The sequence below is a fragment of the Desmodus rotundus genome, chromosome 2 (genome assembly GCF_022682495.2).
Source record: "Desmodus rotundus isolate HL8 chromosome 2, HLdesRot8A.1, whole genome shotgun sequence".
Lineage (NCBI taxonomy): Eukaryota > Metazoa > Chordata > Mammalia > Chiroptera > Phyllostomidae > Desmodus > Desmodus rotundus.
The window spans coordinates 194,253,598-194,274,394 of NC_071388.1; the positions used below are offsets into that span (position 1 = coordinate 194,253,598).

At 50.2% G+C, this 20,797-nt stretch overlaps 1 protein-coding gene across 1 annotated transcript; it reads left to right on the plus strand.

Annotated features, from left to right (window-relative positions):
* Positions 1 to 31: 31 nt before the first annotated feature.
* On the plus strand, positions 32 to 20,037 carry RUFY4 (RUN and FYVE domain containing 4). Its single transcript, XM_053919064.2, has 13 exons — positions 32 to 250; positions 431 to 951; positions 2,062 to 2,216; positions 2,337 to 2,440; positions 3,706 to 3,831; positions 4,156 to 4,262; positions 4,600 to 4,743; positions 5,180 to 5,249; positions 6,379 to 7,026; positions 7,727 to 7,833; positions 13,271 to 13,417; positions 17,892 to 18,002; positions 18,561 to 20,037. Exons 3-13 carry the CDS (start codon positions 2,171 to 2,173, stop codon positions 18,661 to 18,663), a joined length of 1,713 nt encoding a protein of 570 aa, XP_053775039.1. The 5' UTR covers positions 32 to 250; positions 431 to 951; positions 2,062 to 2,170; the 3' UTR covers positions 18,664 to 20,037.
* The last annotated feature ends 760 nt before the right edge of the window (positions 20,038 to 20,797 follow it).

Sequence of the window (20,797 nt, forward strand, 5' to 3'; positions counted from 1 at the left end):
GGGTGGCAAGAAAGAGACCGGCGGAGCAAAAGACGAGGCAAGAAGAGGTTAAGGAGACAGATAAAGAGGGAGAGACGGGAAAACAGGGACGCGGGGGACAGTGAGGGGGAACAGAGTCTCTGCCCCGGGGAGACCAAGTCCGGGAGAGGAAGAGACAGGCCGGGAGTGGCGCCGGCGAGCAGAGCCACGCGCGCGCCAGGGTTCACGTGCGCCTGCGCTTCCTGGGGTTTATGAAACAGTGGTTTCCCAGGTGCCTGCTCCTGTGTTCTCTGCCCGTGGGTCACCCCTGCCTAGAAAAACGAGGTGGAAAGATCTCAGCCTCAAGGAAGCAGAGCACATCCAGGGTGGAAGGGCCACAGCTCACCTGGGCAACGCGCCTGGCCCATTCCTGGATACAGCATCTCACCAGTAGTCGCTTCCCTCCTTTTAGGGGTAAGTACCAGGACTGAGAGGATGGCACTGGTGACCAGCACTCATGGGGACCCCCTCAGAAGACTGAGGTAAGGAGAAGGAGAGAGACATGTGATGGGACTCTTGTCCACCCCTCCCCACCTGCATCACACTCCAACCAAGGGTCAGTAAAATCTGGCAGAGCGTCAGATGGGGCAGCATCCCAGCCTCTTTGTGCCACCTGGTGGTGATAAGGAAGAAAGACCAGAGCAAGTGGCCGTCAGGAAAAGGGAAGGAAACTCGCCCTGGGTAAGGCCAACTAGTCATGCCCATCCCAGCCATTCTGCCCTGGTGCCGTTGACCCTGCCTCTGCCACTGCTCCCCCACAGTCTTCTGTTCCTCCCACTCGGAGCAGAGTTTCCCCTCCAGGGTGCGGGGCTGGGCCTGAGTCACCTCCCAGGCAGCAAACTCTGAGAAGCCTGTTCAAGAGCGACAGTCACAAGTGGCAGGCTCAGGCTGCCCCGCTGGCTTTCCATGCCTCAACCTGCCAGGCCTTTCCAGGTGAGTAGAGACTCCTGGGTCTGGGGGAGGCTGGAGAAGGGGAACGATGCCAGGAGCGAGGAGCTGAGGGATTTTGATGGATATGAGGGACAGGACAAGATGCACATCGGTGTTCCCAGGCTTCATAAACTGTGTGGGCTGGGAGGGATGTCAGAGACCCCACACCCAAACCCTTGGTCTACACGTGGGCAAACTGAAGCCTAAGAAATGAGTTACGTGACCAAGGTCTCCTGGTGAGTTACAGGGCCAGGATAGAGACCCTGGTCCCTTACTCCCAGCTCAGTGTTCCCTGAATGCCACCCTCCACCCACTCCCCTCCTTACTCTTGTTTTCCTGCTCCTGTCCTCTCCACTGTACCCCAGCGCTTCTTCACTCCCACCCACCCCCAAATTCCAGCAACCACACCCTGGGAGGCAGGGACAGGGTTTCCTCCCCCAGGCCCAGTCTTTACTCCTGGCTCTCAGAATAAGCCCACTGGCCCTCAGGGGCCGCAGCATTCCTCTCTGAGCCCCAGGGCCCACAGGTGGCAGGGACAAACTAAGATTCACTGGGGAGAGAGCAGCAGGGTTGAAACCAGGTGTCCTGCACCCCACACCCCAGCCCCAGCCCTAGGGTCGCACCTTGCTTCTGCCTCCCTCCCCTCAAAGGACACACACTTTCCGCTCAGCTGGGAACCAGGAAAGGATGAGAATGTGTCTCAAGGATGGTGACTGCTCTGGGGAAGCTCCCCATGGGGAAGTGGGGCGGCTTCCCTCCACCCAGTCTGCACATGAGCGTGGATAGGGCCACTCACATCAGGCCAGGGCGGAGAGCACCAGCTCTGTGGGCACACAGACCTGAGTTCAAATTCTAGTTTCAGAGCTTGGAGCTTTGTGACGTTGGGTAAGAGATTTACCCTCTCTGAGCCCCCGTTCTGCCTTGTAGAAAATGGAGTTGCTGACCTGCCAGGGTCATTGTGGGGACTGAATGAGACAAAGGTGTCAGGCACCCAGGAGCTGCTCCACAAGTGGGGACCACACCCTCATCTTCCCACACTGGCCTGCAAGAGTTGGGGTTGTATCCTGCCAGTGAACTCACTGTGACCCTGGAGACACCACATTTCTGCTCTAGGCCCTGGGTCTTCTTTCGTATAAGGAGGGGACTGGACAGCTGACCCCAGGGGCTCCTTCCTGGCCTGAACTTCCAGAGCCACAAGGAATCATATTGTCTTCAAATACACATGGCAGAAGAGAGGGCTGCCCTCATGGTCACCAGGGACCTGAAAGGTGAGTGTCAGTCCCGAGAGATTTTCTGGGACTGAACTAGGAGAGAAGCGAGGGGTCTTGGGAGCCTCTCCCTCAGAGACCTCACTCCCTGGTGTTTAATGTCCATCATCTTCTTCACAGCTGCTGTCTCTGCCATCCTCCAGGGCTACGGGGGCGGGCATCGGGTGACAGACGCCAGCGCTGAGCTGCACAGACTCTGTGGCTGCCTGGAGCAGCTGCTGCAGGTGGGGCTCTGCCCTCTCCCCTCCCCTCCCGCCCCCTCCCCTCCTTGCTCTACAGGCCCAGATAACCAGGAGGGCTTTCCCAGATCCTTAGGGAAGAGCCAGAACCCTTCCTTTGCTGCTGTGCACCACTTCATCCTCCTCAGTCAGCAAGTCCTTCCTGACATCTAACCTCATTCATGAGGCTGTCGTGGCAGCCTGGAAGGTGTGGTGAGCAGGGCTGGAGCATGGTGGGGAGGGGCTGGGGGCAGCCACCCTACTCTGGAGGCTTCAGCTGCAGAAGCGCAGATGTCCTAGGGCTGGCCCACCTTGCTGCTGGTTAGAGCCCCAATCATCACTATCACTAGCTTTTACTGAGCACATACTATGTGCCAGGCTAAGCCTTTACATGCCCCACTTTATTCAGTCCTCACTCTAACCCCCTAAAGGAATTCATGACCTGCCCATTCCCCACATATACATGCACTCCCTTCCTACTTCTCTGTGTATGCATGTGTGTGTGTGGTAGGAGTTTGCCTGTGTGTATGTGTGGTGTATGGGGGGGGAGTATGGGGTGCATGTGTGTGTGGTATGGGTATGTATCGTGCCTGTGTGAGCCTCCTACCAGTCTGCGCTCCAGTCACACCAGCCTTCTTGATCCTCTAAAGCACTCCAGGAATACACCTACCTCAGGGCCTTTGCACTTACTATTCCCTCTGTCTGGAATGCTCTTCCCCCAGAAATGTAGATGGCACACTTTCCATTTCCTTCAGATTTCAAGTTGAATAGTGCTTGCTCAATAAGGCTTTCTCTAGCTACCCTAACCTAAACTTTTAACATATACATGTATCAAACACAGCACACATACACACCACACATACATCACCACCACGCAATTTCTATTCCCTTTCCCTGATTTATTTCTCCTTTGTGGTCAGTGCTATCTGACATAGTATGTATAGTTTTACTTATTCAGTGTGTTCATTGTCTGTCTCCCTTCCAAGACGTTAGCCCATGAGGTTAGCTTGTTCATTGCTGTATCCCCTGGACTTAGGACAGGTCTGGCACATAGTAAGTGCTCAATAAGTACTTCTGGAATGAATGAGAATACTAACATTCAGAGAAGTCAAGCAGCTCGCTCCCGGTCACACAGCCAGTAAGGGCAGAGCCAGGACCTGAAGCCGGGTCTGTCTGTACAAGCCCTTTCCCCTCTTCCACGTGCCTGCTCAGCATGCTGGCGCTCTAGGAGGGAGCACATCTGTGATTCCTCTCCCTCGGTTTGATCCCAGTTTGACCAGAAGCAGCAGAAGAGCTTCCTGAGGCCCCGGAAGGATTACTGGGACTTTGTTTGCACTGCCCTGTGGCGGCAGCGGGGGAACACAGAGCCAGCCCAGTTTGTCCACTCACAGGACAAGGTATCAAGTGCCAAGGGCAGGCGGGCTGGTCCCAGCATGAAGGAGTCCTGCCACCAGGCCCTTGACAGGGATCACTCAGGGGGCGGGTACACGGGCCAGCCCAAGGCCCTCTTCCCACCCATCCCAGCTTCATGGACCATAGGTGCCCTCGCCTGGCCCTCAGTTCCCATGAACACTGTCCTCAGCACCCCTCCAGCCACCCCTTTCCCTTCCATAGCCTCAGTCCCATAACACCTTTCTCATCAACCACCCATCCCCTCTTTGGGCTTGCTGAGCTCCCCCTGTCCTCACACCAACCCTACTTCACCCCTGTGTGCTCTGCAGTTGAAGACCCCCCTGGGGAAAGGCCGTGCCTTCATCCGCTTCTGCCTTGCCTGCGGACAGCTGGCCGAGTGGCTGCAGCTCTGCCTCCTGAGCCCACAGCTCACCAGGTGGGGCTGCTGGGACATACTCCTACTCCTACCATTGGAGCCCACTGTCCCTCCTGAGTGAAAGGTCCTCCTTTACCCCGAAAAGGGTGGTTTGATATCAAGGATGACTGAAATGAGCGAGACGGGGGGAAGACAAGGAAGAAAGAGCAGGGGGGGGGGGTTAGAGCCCCAGTCCTGGTGTCATCATGGTATGTAGGCCTCCTGCTCTCCAGGGGCCACAGCCCAGCCAGGGGAGTTGTCCCATGATGCTGTGTAGCAGAGAGGTGCATTCTCTGAGGTCAGGGGTGGCAACCGCACCAGGGCCAAAGGCCAAGGGTGTTGGTCACTGTGACCACAGGGAATGGTATGGCCCCCGCAGCCCTCTGGTGTGCCCTGAACTCCAGGAGGACATCCTGGACTCTCTCTATGCTCTCAACGGGGTGGCCTTCGACTTGGACCTGCAGCGGCCAGACCTGGATGGGGCTTGGCCCATGTTCTCAGAGTGAGTGTGTATGTGTGAAGGGAGGCCTCTTTTCATACCTCCTGCCAGTGCCACCACCCATCCCAAGCTAGCCCCAAGCCCTCAGCCTCTTGCACCATCTGTTTCTCCCTCCCTTCAGGCTCCCTGAGACCCTGAATCTCCACCTCCTTAGCCTTCTGTTTTCCCAGTATTATCTCATGATATCCCATGAGGCTGCATTGCATACCACTCTAAAGAGTTGTGGAGTGGCTGGGGGGATGATGAGATGTTAAGGGATTGCTGGATACATGGAGGGTGGGATGCAAGGATGGATGGGGGAGTGCATGTGTGAGGTGGGAGGGAGGAAAAGTGGTAAGTAAGGGTGGTGGAATGGATGAGTGGTTGGAAAGATGGGATATCCTGCATCCAAAGCCAAGACCACATCTGTAGAGAGGGACCCCTGCCCTTTCACTTTCAGGTCCCGCTGCTCCAGTTCCAGCCGGACCCAGGGAAGAAGACCCAGAAAAAACAAAGATTCCCCGAAGGAGGTGCTCCTGCCTGACCTTCACTCTGAGTTGCCTCTTCTCCATCTCTGCAGGGATCCCCAGGTTGAGCAGTAGCTGAGTCCTGCACCAAGTAAACAGACACAGAGAGAGGCCAATGTGTGGACCTGGGGACTGGGGACCCACGGAAGCAAAGGCCATTTTCTTAAGGTGGTAGGGGTATTGGGGAGAGAAAGGGGCCACCAACACCATCTGCAGGAACCAGAGGGCCCATGGGAGGAGAAGGTGCTGGAGAGGGTGACCGGAAGCTGGTAGGAAACGGACCAGGGACATAACCTCTTCTGGACAATTTGCAAAGGTCTCAGTTCAGGAAGCTATTGAAGAGCCAGATCACCTTGTTCAAATCCCAGCCCCATGGCCTTCGGGTAAGTTACTGGTCCACCTCACAGGGAGATTGCGGGGACACATTGAGACAGAGCAAGGCTTCCGCCATGTGCTCAGCAGGTGGTAGCTGGCAGTCGCCATCATTCCACAAGCTCATTGTGCCCCCACCCCCACCAGCTTCCAGGTACTAGGTACAGATATGTGAGGACTCAGTCTCTGGCCTGAAGGAGTTCAGGTCTGTTGAAGGGGACAGACCCCAAAGGATCACATGACAGTGTGACTTGTGAAGTGTAGTGATGCCGACACACAGAGAAAGCTTCTTGGCAGAGGTGACTGCTAGCAGGCTATTGGTCAGTTTAAGCTTTCATCACAGCCCTACAAGGCAGGCGTTACTATTCCCATTTTCCAGATAAGAAAATACAAAGAAGTCAAGTTCACAGGGAAGGATCAGAGGAGAGGGGTGGGAAGAACTTAGGGGGAACCAGATCCATGCAGAAGATAGAAAGGGAGGAGGGAGAAGGGCATGGGCTAGCAGTGAGGGAGGAAAGGGCATCGAGAAGCGCTGCTGCTCTGACCAGATCAAAGCTGGGGCCTCAGATCAGATTACCCGGTGTTAACATTCAGATTCCTGGGCCCTCCCCAGATCTGCTGAATCAGCATTTCCAGTGGGAGGGCCTGGGAATTCATATAATTAGTAAGCCTGTTGCACTAGGGCTGTGACTTTTCCATGTACCAGCTTGGTGAATTGGTGCTGAGAGAGATGACGATGGATTTGGGGGTTTCTCTGCAGATGTCAGCTGTGAATGGAGGCCCCAAAGGAGTCCTACCAGGGAAGCCACACACCAGCCAAGCCAGTGGTCTGCAAGATGCACCAGCAGAAGACCAGTTAGCTGGACTCCTCACATCCCAGCAACATGGGAATCTTCCCCTGTTTTTGGAAGAGAGGAAAGATCCCAGAAGCCTCAGGGTCCCCCACAGCATGTGGGAACCAGAGGGTGAGGAGCTGCAGCAAGACCAGGAGATGGGAGCCCCAAGGATGAGTATATGCCTGGGAAACTCAACACTCAGCATCCAGGGTCAGGGGGAGGGGGCCACACAGGCTCTGAAGGAGGTGGTAAAGACAGAGCGTGAGGGCAGAGGGGTTCTGATGAGTGCAGGGGGTCAGAGAACAACAGAGGCAACTCATGAAACAGAAGCAGAGTGGGGTCATGTCCAGAGGCTGCTGGTCTCTGGCTCCAGACGGACAAATGAAGACACAATGTCAAGGAACAGAAGGGAGTCCAAGGTGCCTGGTGTTCTGGGGGAGCCCAGCGTCCTTCAGAGCCTGGGAACAAAGGGAAGCCCCACCACAGAGAAACCACAAGAGCAAACAGGAGTGACCAGCGTGACCAGGACAGAAGAAGAGCAAGCAGACGTGGCTTTGCAGGATGTAGTCGAGGTGAGAGCGGTTGAGCTGTGTGCCTATCTGTTCTCCCCAGTCTAAGCTGGCCCACAGTTGGATGTCTTCAGTGGTAGCCTGGGGACCATTCCAGCCCACAGATCAATATTTATTGGCCTGCACAGGATTATAATTAGTTGAGGATGTCTTTTGAAAGCCATGCATACTTCAATTCACCAAGGTCCCCACCTATACCTATTGCTTCACACCAGGCCCACTTTTTTCATCAATACTACCTGCCTGGTCACGATAGGCATTTGGGACACCTTTCCAACAGTTCTTCAGGGCAGTTGCTTGTTCTCGGTTTCATAGCCCCCATTATGGGCAAATTTCCTGCCAATGCATAAATTCTACTGTTGCAGATCTCACCAAGTTGCTCTTGCTGTAGACGTGTCTCCTGGAGGTCACCCGAGATTGTTTTAAGCCTTCCTTCAGCCTGCTTCCTAGCCAGAGTCTTCCAGGTTCTTGAGCTTTGTAACTTCCATCCCTCGGTGAAGGAAGACATGGTGTCTCCAGGCTCACCCACAGGCAGAGCCAGGCATCACAGCTCCCAGCACTGTCCCCAATCCTGCCTTCCTCTCAAGGGTGGTCTCGCATGGCCTGAGGTCTCTTCAGGATGTTTGTCAAGTCATTCCGGGCTGGGGTCTCTGTCCTCCCTCTTCATCTTCCCTTTCCCTTCCTTCTCCTCTCCCCTCCCCAGAGCCTCAGACATAGGCTCCAGAAGACCAAGGAGCAAGCCCAGCACCAGGAGCAGCTGCAGAAGGAGCAGGAGGGGCAGCTGAAGGCACTGAAGGAGCAGCTCATCAGGTAACCTTGGCAACCACCAGCACCCATGGGCATGAGAGCCAGGAGGCTGGAGGGACAGGCAGCGCTCTCTGGCTCCTACTGGCATTCAGTCAGCAAGCATTTTCTGAGCTCCCCTTGTGCACCAAGCCGTGTGCAGGGCACAATTTGGGGATGCTGAGGCACCCAGGGCACTATTCCTGCTCCAAGGGCTCCCACCTTCCCCTCCCATCCCTTCCCCTCCCTCTTTCCTGCCCCCTCACCTACTGGCCTTCCTGTGTAGCCTCCAGGAGAGATCTGTACCTCCTGTCCCCCCCTTTCCTTCCATACTCACGTTGGCCCCTTTTTGCTGCATCCCCTGGGCTGGTCTTCTCTCTTTCTAATCCACTCTGCCTCCCTGCCCCACCACATTCCTCCTGTTCCTCTGTTCCGAGTTGTACAACCTCTCTCTCACCCTCTGGATAAGCATAATCGTAACTATATTTACTGCATCCCTGGCACTTTTCTAGGTGCTTCCTCATAACAGCCTTATGAGACAGGTTCTCTAAGAACCCCCATTGTATATTATAGGTGAGCAAACTAAGGCGCAAAGATGCTGCCCAAATGACCCTCCTGCTATTTTAGCAGCTGCGCCTGGTGCTAAAGACTTCCCTGATTCAGGCCCCAAGTGTGTGCGGGGGCTTCGCCCAGTCAAGGGCTTCCTCTGGGGATCAAGACAGGCTGCAGCTGTGGGGAGCCCCTGTCTCACAGATTGCCGCCTGTCCCACAAACACTCGAAGGGTCCCCTCTGTGCCAGGCCTGTTCTATGTGCCAGAAATCCTCGTGTGGAAAAAACAGACAAAATTCCCAGCCTCATGGAGCTTGCATTCTAGTGGCGGAGGCAGTCAATAATATGGTATGCAGGTAAAATAGAATGTCAGATTGTGATAAGTTCTATGGGAAAAAATAAAGGAGAGAAGGAGAATAGAAAGTATCAGAGGTGATATGAAATAAGGTAGTGTAGTCAGGGAAGGCCTCCCTGAAAAGGTGATCTTTGGAGGAAGCCCTGAAGGAAGTGAGGTGTGAGCCATTTGGATGTGTGGCAGAGGAATGTTCTAGGCAGGGGGATTGGCGAGAGCAAAGGCCCCCAGGTGGGAATGAGCATGGCAGGTTCTAGGAACATCAGGGAGGCCATCATGGCCCAGGGGGATGAAGAAACAGGGGATATAGGGAAAGGTCAGGCAGATAACTGGGGCCAGGTTAGAGAGACCCTACTAGGCACCAAAAAGACCTTGGCTTTAACTCAGAGTGAGATGGGAGCCAAGTTTTGAGCATGGAAAGGACACGATGTGACTATTTGTTTTAATGTTAAAAAATATGTTTATTTGCTTTTTAAAACAATTCAATGGTTTTGGTGTATCTACAAAGCTGTGCATCGATCGCCACAGTAAATTTTAGAACCTTTCATCACCCCAAGGAAAATCCTGTGCCAGTCAGTCACTCACTGCCCGTTTCCTCTAGCCTCCCAGTCCTAGGCAACCACTAATCTGCCTTCTGTGTCATAGATGTGCCTATTCTGGACTGACCTGTGTCTCCCAGGGCTCTGTGAAGCTAGTCTGGGGAAAGCAGGGGTGGAAGCAGGGAGAGTGAGGAGGAAGCTTCCCCACCATGCAGGGGAGGGGCGTGGTGCCTCAGACTGGGCTGGCGGCAATGCAGGTGCAGAGAATTCTGGATCCGCTGTGAGGTCAGGCCTCAGAAGGGATTGGATATGAGGTCTGAGAGGAAGATGGAAGTCAAGAAGGACTGAGTTTTCGGGCGGGGGAAGCTAGAGTCACCACTGACCAACTGCTGTGGCAAAGCAGGTTTGTGCGGAACGTTCAGGAGTTGAGTTTTGAGCACGTTGGGTTTGAGACACCTGTTAGACACCCAAGTGGAGCCTTAGGGAAGGCAACTGAGTGTGGATTCAGGAGAGAGGCGTGGGCTTGGGGTCTATTGTGGAGTCAGTTAAATGCAGGTGGTGAGTAACAGAAGCTCCAGAGGCTGGGAAAACACCTCATTCCTGGGAAAGGGGGCCACAGGCATCAAACTGGTGACAGGTTTCTGGACACCAGGGCATAGAAGTGCCACGGGGCCCATTCAGTCCATCAACAATATTTCTTGTGCCTCTACAATGGCCATGAGCAGGAGTGGGGGGAGCAGCAGTGAACAAAATAGTCCATGTCTGCTCTCACAGACCTGGGCAGACAGACAGTAGACCCACAGATAGAAATACAGTGTCAGGTAGTCATAGGGGCTATGGACAAAAATCAGTCCAGGAAAAGGGAGAGAGAGACAGGACAGTCTTCTAGATGTAGGATCAGGGAAGCCCTCTCTGAGGAGGTGACATTTAAGGCGAAACCCCAACCACGGGAAAACTGGGCCAGGCAGTTATCTGGGGAGGCAGGGGACCAGCAAACACAAAGGCCAGGAGAAGTGTGCTTGGGGACAAGCCATCTTTGTGGCGGAGGCAGAGGGAGATCCCCCATGCTGCGGACCGCTAGAGCAGAATATTTAGCAGGGGGTCTCATGGTGTGACTTAGGTTTTTAAAGGGTGGCTCTGGCCGTACTGTGGAGAACAGATGGAGAGTAGGTGGCGTGCAGAGCCCCAGGCTAGACACAATGGGGAGGACACAGCTGAGCATCCCGGCAGCAAGCACCAGAGCAGACCAGCCTGTAGTTCCTCTGAAAATACACTCGGAACTAGATATTGGACTGAGAGCACCTACTTCCTGGCTTTCTGGCTGTGTGTGGCGCTGGGAAACTGGCCTTCCCTCTCTGGCCTCAGGGGCCCGATTTGCAAAAAGAGGTAATTGGGTCTCTAAAGTTCTTTCTTCCAGCTCAGCTGAGCTCCTTTGAGGCACGCCCCGGGGTTCATAAGGATTTTCCCTTGCTCCCACCGCCTGCCCACTCAGCACTGGTGCCACAAACCACTGGTGATCAGGGCTCAGCATGGATACAAGTGTGGGGAGACACAAAGAGATTAGAGCTAAACAGGCAAGCATCCAGATCTCTGCTCCCTCCACTTACCAAGCTGTGTGACCCTGGGCGAGTGTTACTCCCTCTCTGAAGCTCTATTTTCTTTCCTATAAAATTATGAACATAATACCTGTCCCATAAATTTGCAAAAACTAAATGAAACAGCCTATTAAAGTACTAAGCTCAATGCTTGGCACATAGTAGGTGCTCTAGACTTTGATTCCTTCCATGTTCCCTCCTGAAGTAGGAGGTGTCTCTTACCCTCTGCTTTAATACTCCGATGGCTTCCCATTGCACTGAGACTAAAGTCCAGTTCTCTTGGGGCCTGTGAGGGACACATCAGGCCCTGCCTACCTCCCACCTCATCTCCTGGCTGTCCTACCCCTGCCATTCTTGGTATTCCAGCTTTACCAGCCTTCTTTCAGTTCCTCAGACAAGCCAAGTTCTTTCCAATTTGCAGACCTTTGCCCGTGCCCTTCTCTAGCTATACTTGGCTGACTTCCTATCTTTTAGATCTGCTTCAGTGTCACCTTGTTTAAGAAGCCTTCCCTCTCAAGTCTCTCTCAGCCCCTCATTTGTCTCTGTTGTATACTTAGCTTAAATTATTTTCCTGGTCTGTCATTTGTTTTGACCACTGCCCCAAACACCCTGTCAGTTCCACCAAGGGCCATAGGCACTGCTCTATTGCTGGTACATAGTAGGTGCTTACTGTTATTCCCTCCCACCTCAAAGACACACAGTAACCACAGTTGTCACATTAAGGGCTGCATGGGCCGCAACACAGGCCCTGGGGTCACTGGGTAAGTAAACTATCTTAGGAAAATGAAATCAGCAGCTAAGAAAGGAGGAGGCTGAAGACTAGAATGGTCACTGGAAGTCCAAACATGGCCCTGATCCAACGCCTGAGCACAAAAACACTCTTTGTTATGGCTGCCGGGATTGGCTTTTTTGGAATTCGAGTGGCCTTCTGTTGTTGATTTGATGTCATGGCCCACCCAGTTTTCTTCCCTGCAGCAGGCTACATGGAAGCATTTAAAAAATTAATAATTCAATTCATTGTCAAGCCTCTTGAAAGCTTCTCCTTCCCCCCAAACACACTCTGGCCCAGGGCTGTGGGCACGCACATTCACATGCGTGAGAGGCCATGGGACATGCACGAGCCATCGCAATACCCTGTGGTCTGAGAGATGGAATCAGAGGCTGGGACCTTTTTATTTCCAGTCCAGTAGACTTCTTGGAACCTTCTAGAAAGCCACTAAAGACAAAAAGAAGAAGCAAGAATAGAGCTGAAGAGGTTCCAAGCCTAAAGCTGAAATAGAAATTTAAGAAAGCCATATGCTTAATATTACTTTTTTTAATTGAAAAGACAATGTAACATTAACTTTTCAGAATATTTTAAAGCCAAAAATCACCCAGATTCTTCACCACTTCCCTTCCCTTCCCCAAGCACCACAATTATTTTCAACTGGACACAGCCCATCCAGCGAGTGCCTGGGTTCCCAGACACCTGCCTTCCCCCAGAGAGCCACCAAGATTGTGAATGTATCTTTCAAAAGGTTTACATTTCAAGATGGAAATAGTTCTAAAAAGAAGACAAATGGAAAGGTTGGCTCATCTCCGCTAAAGGAATACACAAGACTAGGCCCTGTTTTCATTTCTCTGAACAGTTGGTGAAGAGTCGGTCTGTAGCGTCAGTCAGCACGGTGCTCAGTTTGGTGTGTGTTGTGGTGTTTGTGGGGTGCAGCATGTGTTGTGTTGTGAGTGCGTGGTAGGGAATGTGTGTAATGTGTAATGTGCACGTGGTGGGGTGTGAGTGTGTGGTGTGTGGTATACGTGTATGTGTTGTGTGCTGTGTAGTGTGTGATCTGTGTGGTGTTGTGTGTTCAGTGTGTGGTGTGTGTGGCATGGTATGGTGTGGCATGTGGTGTGTGTGATGTGCTATGAATGTGTGGGCACTGTGTTGTAAGTGTATTTGGTGCATGGCATGTATGTTTATGTGTCATGTGATGTGTGTCTGTGTATAGTGTGTGTGTGTAGTGGGTGTGTGTATAATGTGTGTGTGATGTGATGTGCATGTATAGTGTGGGGTGTGGGGTGTAGTGTGTGTATGTATAGTGCAGGATATGTATACGTGTATGTGGTGTGTATGACCTTATGTATGTGTATAGTGTAGGGTGTGTGAATGTGTGTATGTATACATAGTGGGGGGGTGTATATGTGCTGTGTGTGTGTACAGTGTATGTATATAGTGTGAGGGGGTGTGTATGTATAGTGTGGGGGTGTGCATGTGTAGTGTAGTGTGTGTATGTATGATGTGGTGTATGTGTGTATAGGGTGGTATGTGTGTGGGCTTCAACTGCAGGGGGTGCCCAGCCCCCTTGGGGCTCCCCGTCAGGCAGAGGCCCAGACTAACTCAGTCAAAAGCTGAGCTTTTTTCCTGAGAACTGAGTCTGCTCTTTGTGCACAGGTGTCAGGAAGAGAGAGCCCGGCTGCAGGCAGAGCTGGAGCAGGAGCAACAGGAGGCTGAAAGGAGGGGCGCCATGTACGAGGAGGAGCTCAGAGGGCAGCGGGACCTGGTCCATGCCATGAAGAGGCGGGTGTTGGAGCTGATTCAGTGAGTGGGGGGCCAGTGACGGGGGGGCAGAAGGAGAAATGGTATGGGAAGTAGAGGCTGGGGAATGAAAATTCTGCTCCATTAGCAACTATCAAGCAGGATTCTGGACCTTTTATATACTAACTCATTTCCTTTTTTTTTTTTTTTTATCTTGCTCTTATTCCCAGTTTACAAACTGAGGGTCAGAGAGGCTGACTTGACCACCAAGGACACACAGCATGAAAATTGCATAGAGTCCTCTGACCGTAATGCATGCACCCCACCCAAACCAACCCCCACGTACATACACACCTACTAAAGTTAGGAGAAGGGAAAGGAGCCCATGGACTTAGAAGGAATTAGAGAAAGGGCAGGGTAACCAAGAGGTAATCGCATGTCCTACACCTGCCTGCTTACTGGACTTCCTCAGATCACTGGGCCTGCGGGCCCATCCCGGATCAGCTGTCCTAGGTTCCAGAGGCGGAGCTCACCAGGCTCTCTCACCAGGATTCCAAACTCACTGAGGGATGGGGGAGATATATAAAGCCTGGCTTCTGCTCTTCAATCTAGTGGGGAGATAATCCAGATTCATTATCCTCTCCCCAGTTCAGGAGGTAAGAGACCATTGCACTCTGGTTCCATTAGAACTGGAAGGTTGCTGCAGGATCATCTAGGACTAAATCCTCTAGCACAAAACCCAAGTGACATTAAAGATGAGAAAAGGGAGAGATCAACCTGAAAAGAACAAACAAAAAACTTCAGGGGTAATCTCCTCCCAGGAACTGTCAAACGGGAGGAAGGGAGATATAAAAAATTAGCTATGTATCTCACAAAAGAATTTAAGATAGCTAACAATAAAAGATAGATATAGAGATTAGATATATGCTTGTTAAAGAAAAGTGGAAGATTTCATGGTAGACACAAAGTATATACTCCCAAAGTGTTAGGATTAGGGTTAGGGTTAAAACCTGGCAGCAGAATCAAAAAGGGAAACATAGCAAGTTGCCTGAAACTCACTGTCCATTCAAAGGAAATATACCAGTTTACAAGTAGAGAGACAAACGTTTTTCCTAGTGCTGAAGAAATTCATCCAAAGGTCCCAAACTACATAATATAATGTCCCTTGCAAAAGCATTTTGGAAGATATAGCCCTAAGCAAAAAGTGAAAAAAAAGAAAGCCATGGAGGTTGACTTCAGCATCAAGATGCTAGATTGACCCCACAGCATCTATTCTCCATCCTCAGGTCTCACTAAAATGATTGTAAAAGAATAAAACTTAACAACAGAGAGAAAGGTGGAGGAGCCAACCATAGACGAGAGATTTCAGCTAATTTCCAGAAGCCAGGAAATGGATGGGGAAGTGGAAACTGGATTTAGCCCAGGTTAGAACTTCAGAGCCCAGAGACACCAGGAACACATATGGCAGAAGTGAGATGAGGGGCAGAAATCAGGAAAATTAACTGATAGAGCCACTAGAAAGAGCAATGTGCACCCTCTGCTTTCTGCCTGCCTCCCCAACTACAGGACATTCAACAGTCGAGAGGCTTATCTCCCAAGGAAATAATTAAAATGTCCTTATCTAGAGAATAATGGAGAGCAATGTGTTCTGGCATCTGAGAGCCTGGTGTGGCAGAGAGCTGCCAGCCCAATCCCTCTGAAAGGGAAGCCACAAGTCAATGACCACTGTCCACTACCTGGAGCTCCTGCAGCTGTATTGCCACCTCTTACATGAAAAGGCAGCCAAGTTTTTGTAGGCATTTGAGGACAGTCTAGAACATAAACGGGAGATAAACAAAGAAAGATCCATCTCCCATGAAAGAAACTGCTGTGGAAAGCAACCACCAAAAGATAAGAAACATTCTTGGAAATTAAAATATCACTGAAAATTTTCTAAATTCACTAGGGTTGGAAGAGAAAGATGAGGAGGTTTCTCAGAAAGTAGAATAAAAAGCACAGAGAGATGGAACATAGGAGAGAAATAATTAGAGAATAAAGAATCAATCCAGGAGTTCCAGAAGTTCTTCAACTGACAGGAATTCTGAGAGAAGGAGAAGGAGGGCGAGAGAATGAAGCAGATAACAATATGAGGGACTTTCCCAGCCCTAATGGACACATTCAGTTTAAAGATTTTACTGAGTGACCAGCACAATAAATGAAAGGGGGGACTCACATCTAGATACATCATTGTGAAATTTCCGTAACACAAAGATAAGACTATCTTAAAAGACAGGTCACTTATCAAAGTAGAACACAACAACTGTTAAGAATCAATGGTGTAATACTTTCAAGTTCTAAAAGCTGAGTTTTGCCCTAGAATTCTGTGTTCAACCAAATGACGAAGCAAGTAGGGAAGGTGATGAATAAAAAGACATTTTTCAGACAGATCAGAGAAAATTCACCTCCCACATAGCATTCTTAAGAAACTAATTAAGGATGTGTCCCAGAAAAACAAGGAAGTAAGCCAAGAAAGGAGAACATGTGGAATTCAGGAGACAGTACCTCTAGCCCAGGAGAGAATGAAAGGGAACTCCCAGGATGACAAGTGAGCAGCAAGGCCAGGAAGTAGTTAGTCCAGGCTGTGGCAAAAGTATTGTGAGCCCATAAAATACCTGATGTGATGAAGAATTGGGGTGGGTAGAAGTCATTAGGCTATGTTAAAAGCAAGTCATGCGAGGAACAAAGAAAGGCAATTAGACACACAATGCAGTACACAGATGATGTATCATAAAATTGTATACTTGAAATCTGTATAATTGTATTAACCAATGTCACCCCAATAATATAAAATAATATACTGTAAAAGAAAGGCAATTGGAAAGTCCTGGAAAAACAAAAAGTTTCTAAGAAAGGAAATACTATAGAGCACAGCTCTGCTTGAAGCAAAATGTTTGTGTATTGTCTAATAGTGTAAATATTAGTCACTGATTTTTTTCAATGTTAGATTCAGCCTAAAGGCAAAGCACAGAAAATGATTATAATTATACAACAAACATAAGCATTACCACCTAAACAATATTTAGAACAGAACCCAATAGAACTTTCTGTGAAGATGGAAATGTTCTATATTTGTCCTGTCCAAAATGGTACCTACTAAACATAGAATGATTGATTACTTCAAATGTGATTGGTGTGACTGAGGAACTGAAGTTTTCATTTTATTTAACTTTAATTAATTTACATATAAATGTGCATAGTCTCAGGTGGTTAGTGGTTACTCTATTGGACCGTGCAAGACTAGATGACAAGCTAGGAGGTGGTAGAAAAAAAGGGATGCTGGCATCATTGTATTACAGAAAGGCAGTCAGAAGACACTACCTACAGTTAATAGAATGAGTGAGAAATAAATGTATGAGAATATTCTACAAAAGTCCAGTAGTAACCAATAAAGGAACCAGAAATAGGGATATAACTACATTGGGAGGAAGGAGAAGGACTTAGTGGAAATGGCCATAAATAAACTAAATCCTCTGACATCGAGGTAAGGAGCTCTATAGAAAATGTTCTCTTGATAAATCAAAAAGGAGAGATATGAGCATGTTACTTAAATATGGAAGTACTACCAGGAGAAAAAGCTAAAAGATGTACGAAGTGGTTTGCCACTGAGAATGGGAAAGTGTCTATTACCTTTTGATATAAAACCTCTGTACTGTTCAATTTTACATAATGGACATGTATCATTTCAATGAAAACTTAAAACAACCCACCTTTCTAACACATTCTCTAACAAAACACCCGTGAAGATAAGTTTTGGAGGTGTATAAACATACAGGACTTTAGGGCAGTTTGTATTAAATGCCACATAGAAGATAATGGGCATTCTATGCTATGGGAGTCTGGGGCAAGAAAGCCCCAGGGGCCTCTACCAATAGGAAGATCTCCTCAGAGGAGGCGGGCTATGAACAGGTTCTTAAATTGTGGGTCAAGGTTATGTTGGGCAACAGGGACCTATCACCGTCCATCCAGTCTTCCCAGAAAGGCTGGAGTCTCCCTGATCTCTTGTGTGAGTCTTTCTCTCTGACTGTTTATTTTTCTCTCTTTCACCATCGCTGTCTCTTTCTCTGTCTGCACATCTTTCTCTATATTTGTCTCTCCCTCTCTGTGTCTGTCCCTGTCTGTCTCTGCATCTTTCTCCCTCTGTCTTTCTCCCACTGCATTTATCTCTCCACTTCTCTGTGTCTGTCTCCCTCACCAACTCCCTGACTTTCTTTCTCTCTGAGTGACTGTCTCTCTCTGTCCCTCTGTGTCTCCCTCCCCATTTTTGTGTCTCTGTTGCTCTGCCCCACTGTTTCTGTCTTTTTTTCTTTTTGTCTCTGTGAGACTCCCTCTATCACTCTGTCTCCCTTATGCCTCATCTCTGTGAAACACCCTCTCTTTCTGTTCATCTCTGTCTCTCCATCTGTGCCATTTCCAACTCTATATTTTCCTATCTGTGTTCTCTGTGTGTGTGTGTGTGTATGTGTGTGTCTCTCTCCACCCCCCTCCATCTGCCCATCAGAGAGAAGGATAACCTGTGGCAGAAGGTTCAGCACCTCTCTTCCGTGGCCCCTGGATGCTGTATCAGCTGTAGCAAAGTCTTTGGCCGGCTATCTCGGCGGTACCCATGCAGGTAATGGGTAGGATACAGAATCCTTCCTCTCGGACAGCCCAGGTTCCACCAGCCCACAGCCCCCCTGCCCACTCTGGGGAAGGGAGAGACACAGGAACTGGGCATTTATGAAAGTCTACTTAAAACTGGCCACTCATATTACCTAGCACTTAGCAGAGACATGAATGAGAACAGAGGAAAAAGGTCAGACAGGAATGGTGTCTGGAAGATGGGACCATATAACCCTTCTGAGAATAGACAGATTAATGGGCTTCTCGTCTGGGAAGAGATTTCCTCTACAGAGGAAGCTGCTGCCCTCACCTCCCTCTGGGAACACAATGACAGGACAAGCAACAGGAGAGAGGAAAGTGGGCCATCAAGAGAACCTGCCATTTAGAATAAGAGGACCCTAGAGGAGTGGGGGGCATCAGGACACCCTTTAGTAAACAGGAGGCCTCCTGGGACAGACCCAGGGCTATTCTGCTGAGAAATGAGAAACAGACCCGAACATGCTCGAACCCTATGACCCGTCCCCGTACACACCCATGTGCTCTTCACTCTTTCCGCCTTTGCTCTCAGGCTATGTGGAGGCCTGGTGTGCCATGCCTGCTCTGTGGAGTACAAGAAGCGAGAGCACCGCTGCCCACCCTGTGCCCAGAAAGGAGAAGCCCAGGTCGTCTGATCAAGACCCACCCAGGACTGGCCATCCCACCCTGCCCGCCCTCAGCCCTCCCGGGACCTGTGATCTGACCAGCACTACCTTCTAGAACTTGGTCACTTAAGGCCGACAGCACTTGAGTTGCCAGACTGTGGTGTGAAGGATGAAAGGAGCCAGGTTAGCAGGCAGGAGACAGGTTCAAGCCCTACATCTACCACTGAAGAGCTGGGCGACTGTCAAAGCCCTCAGCTCTCTGGCATTTTCCTGTAACGTGAGGAAGCCAGGCACCATCCACACTAATGTGTGTTTGGGCTCAGAAAGTCCTTGACTATGTGTAAGACCCGACAGCCCTGACTTTCTCCTCCAAATGCCCCCTCACCCAGGCCACCCTTCACGACACTGCACTGTCTCAGGGTCCTCAGGAGCTTCCTGTCTGGGGTCTGCTTCAGGGTCTGTTTCTGTTCTGTTTTGTTTTTAACAGCTTTCCCGAGGTTCTGCTAACATATAATACACTTCACATAAGTTGAACAATTTGATGACTTTTGACTTTAATTTATACCCATGAAATCATCGCCATACTTGAATGAAAACATCCATCAGCCCCAAAGTTTCCCCATGCCCCTTGTAATCTCTCCTGCCCCCCTCCTTTCCTCATCCCCAGGCAACCACTTACCTGCTTTCTGTCACTAGAGACCAGCTTGCACTTTCTAGATTATATAAATTACGTATATAAATTACATATATAGGATTTTATATAAATGGAACCATACCGTCTGCCTTCTTTTACTTAGCATAATTATTTTGAGGTTCTTCCATGTTGTTGTACATACCCATAGTTCCTTTGTACTGTTGAGTGGTGTGCCACAGCACGGATATGCCACCATTCATTCACACATTTCACCTGTTGCTAAACAGTCGGGTTGTTTCTAATTCGAAGCTATTACAGATCAGTTTCCTATAATCATCTGTGTACGAATCTTTGTGTAGACATATGCCTGTACTTCTCATGGGTTACTATCTAAGGATGAAATGATCAGGTCCTATTGCAGGTATATGTTTAAGAAACTGCTGAGTTATTTCCCAAAGAGACTGTAGACTGTATGTTGTACCCTCCCGCCAGCAGCGTGCGAGAGTCGCGGTTGCTCCCCAGGGCATCTGGTTTGGTGGGCAGGAGAAGGGGCACAGTCATGGAACTTGGGCCTCTCTGTCCTTCCCTTCCAGCCACAATGGTGAATTGAACGGTCCCAAGTTGTGAGTGGCTGGTGGGAGGGGCTGAGTACAGCTGACTCCCTGGGCAGTGTTCACTTAGCTAGACTTGAATAAAGACAGTTGATGAGGACTCGTGTAGCTCCATGGTGAAAGATCATATCCTCTGACTGCCCGAGAAGTCTTATGCAAATTGTGTCATTCACCGGGCACCCAAGTGTGGTGTTTCTGAAAAAAGTGTGGGTCCCACCCTGTAACAAGGCAATTTGCTGCCCTAATACCTAGGCTCTAGGGCAGATTCTATGGCCCCAAGTAGACATGCATACTGTCCCTGTTCCCCCTGCCTCACGCAACTATCAGCAACTCTGGGCAAGAGGTTGGGCAACTCTGGGCTCCGACCAGAGCCTGTGGACCACCTCTTGGGGTCAGAGCCACGTAGAGTTGCATCCCATTGCCACTCATGGAGCAACAGTTTTGCAAGAGCAGTTCCTGCCCTGGAGAGTTGGTGAGAACTTCTCCTTAGCAGCATCAGCCACATTTGCAAGGTGGGGGGGAGGAAATGGAGGGAGCAAGCGTGGGTTTAGGGGGTGGTAGCAGAGCTGGGACTCCCAGAGCAATCAGGGCAAAAGCATCACCCTACCCTGAAGGGCAGCAGTCTCTTTCTGGAAGTCAGTCTTGCTCTGATACTTTCATTAGGGCAGGGTTCTTACCATAGCTGAAGACATCATTTTCAGTAGGAACTCCAGCATGGTGTTGAGACCTGCCTGATAAGCTGAAGGGGGAGAGAGGACCTAGCATAAGCCTATGTTCAAAGAGGAAGCAAGATGCTACTGGACAAGAACTCATCAGAATGAAGTCTCGGGCCCTTGGCTGGGAGGGAGGGAAGAGCAATGGCAGGAACCAGCTTTACACTGCTCCCCAGAGAGTCCCCACCAAGTGCGACAGAGAGCAC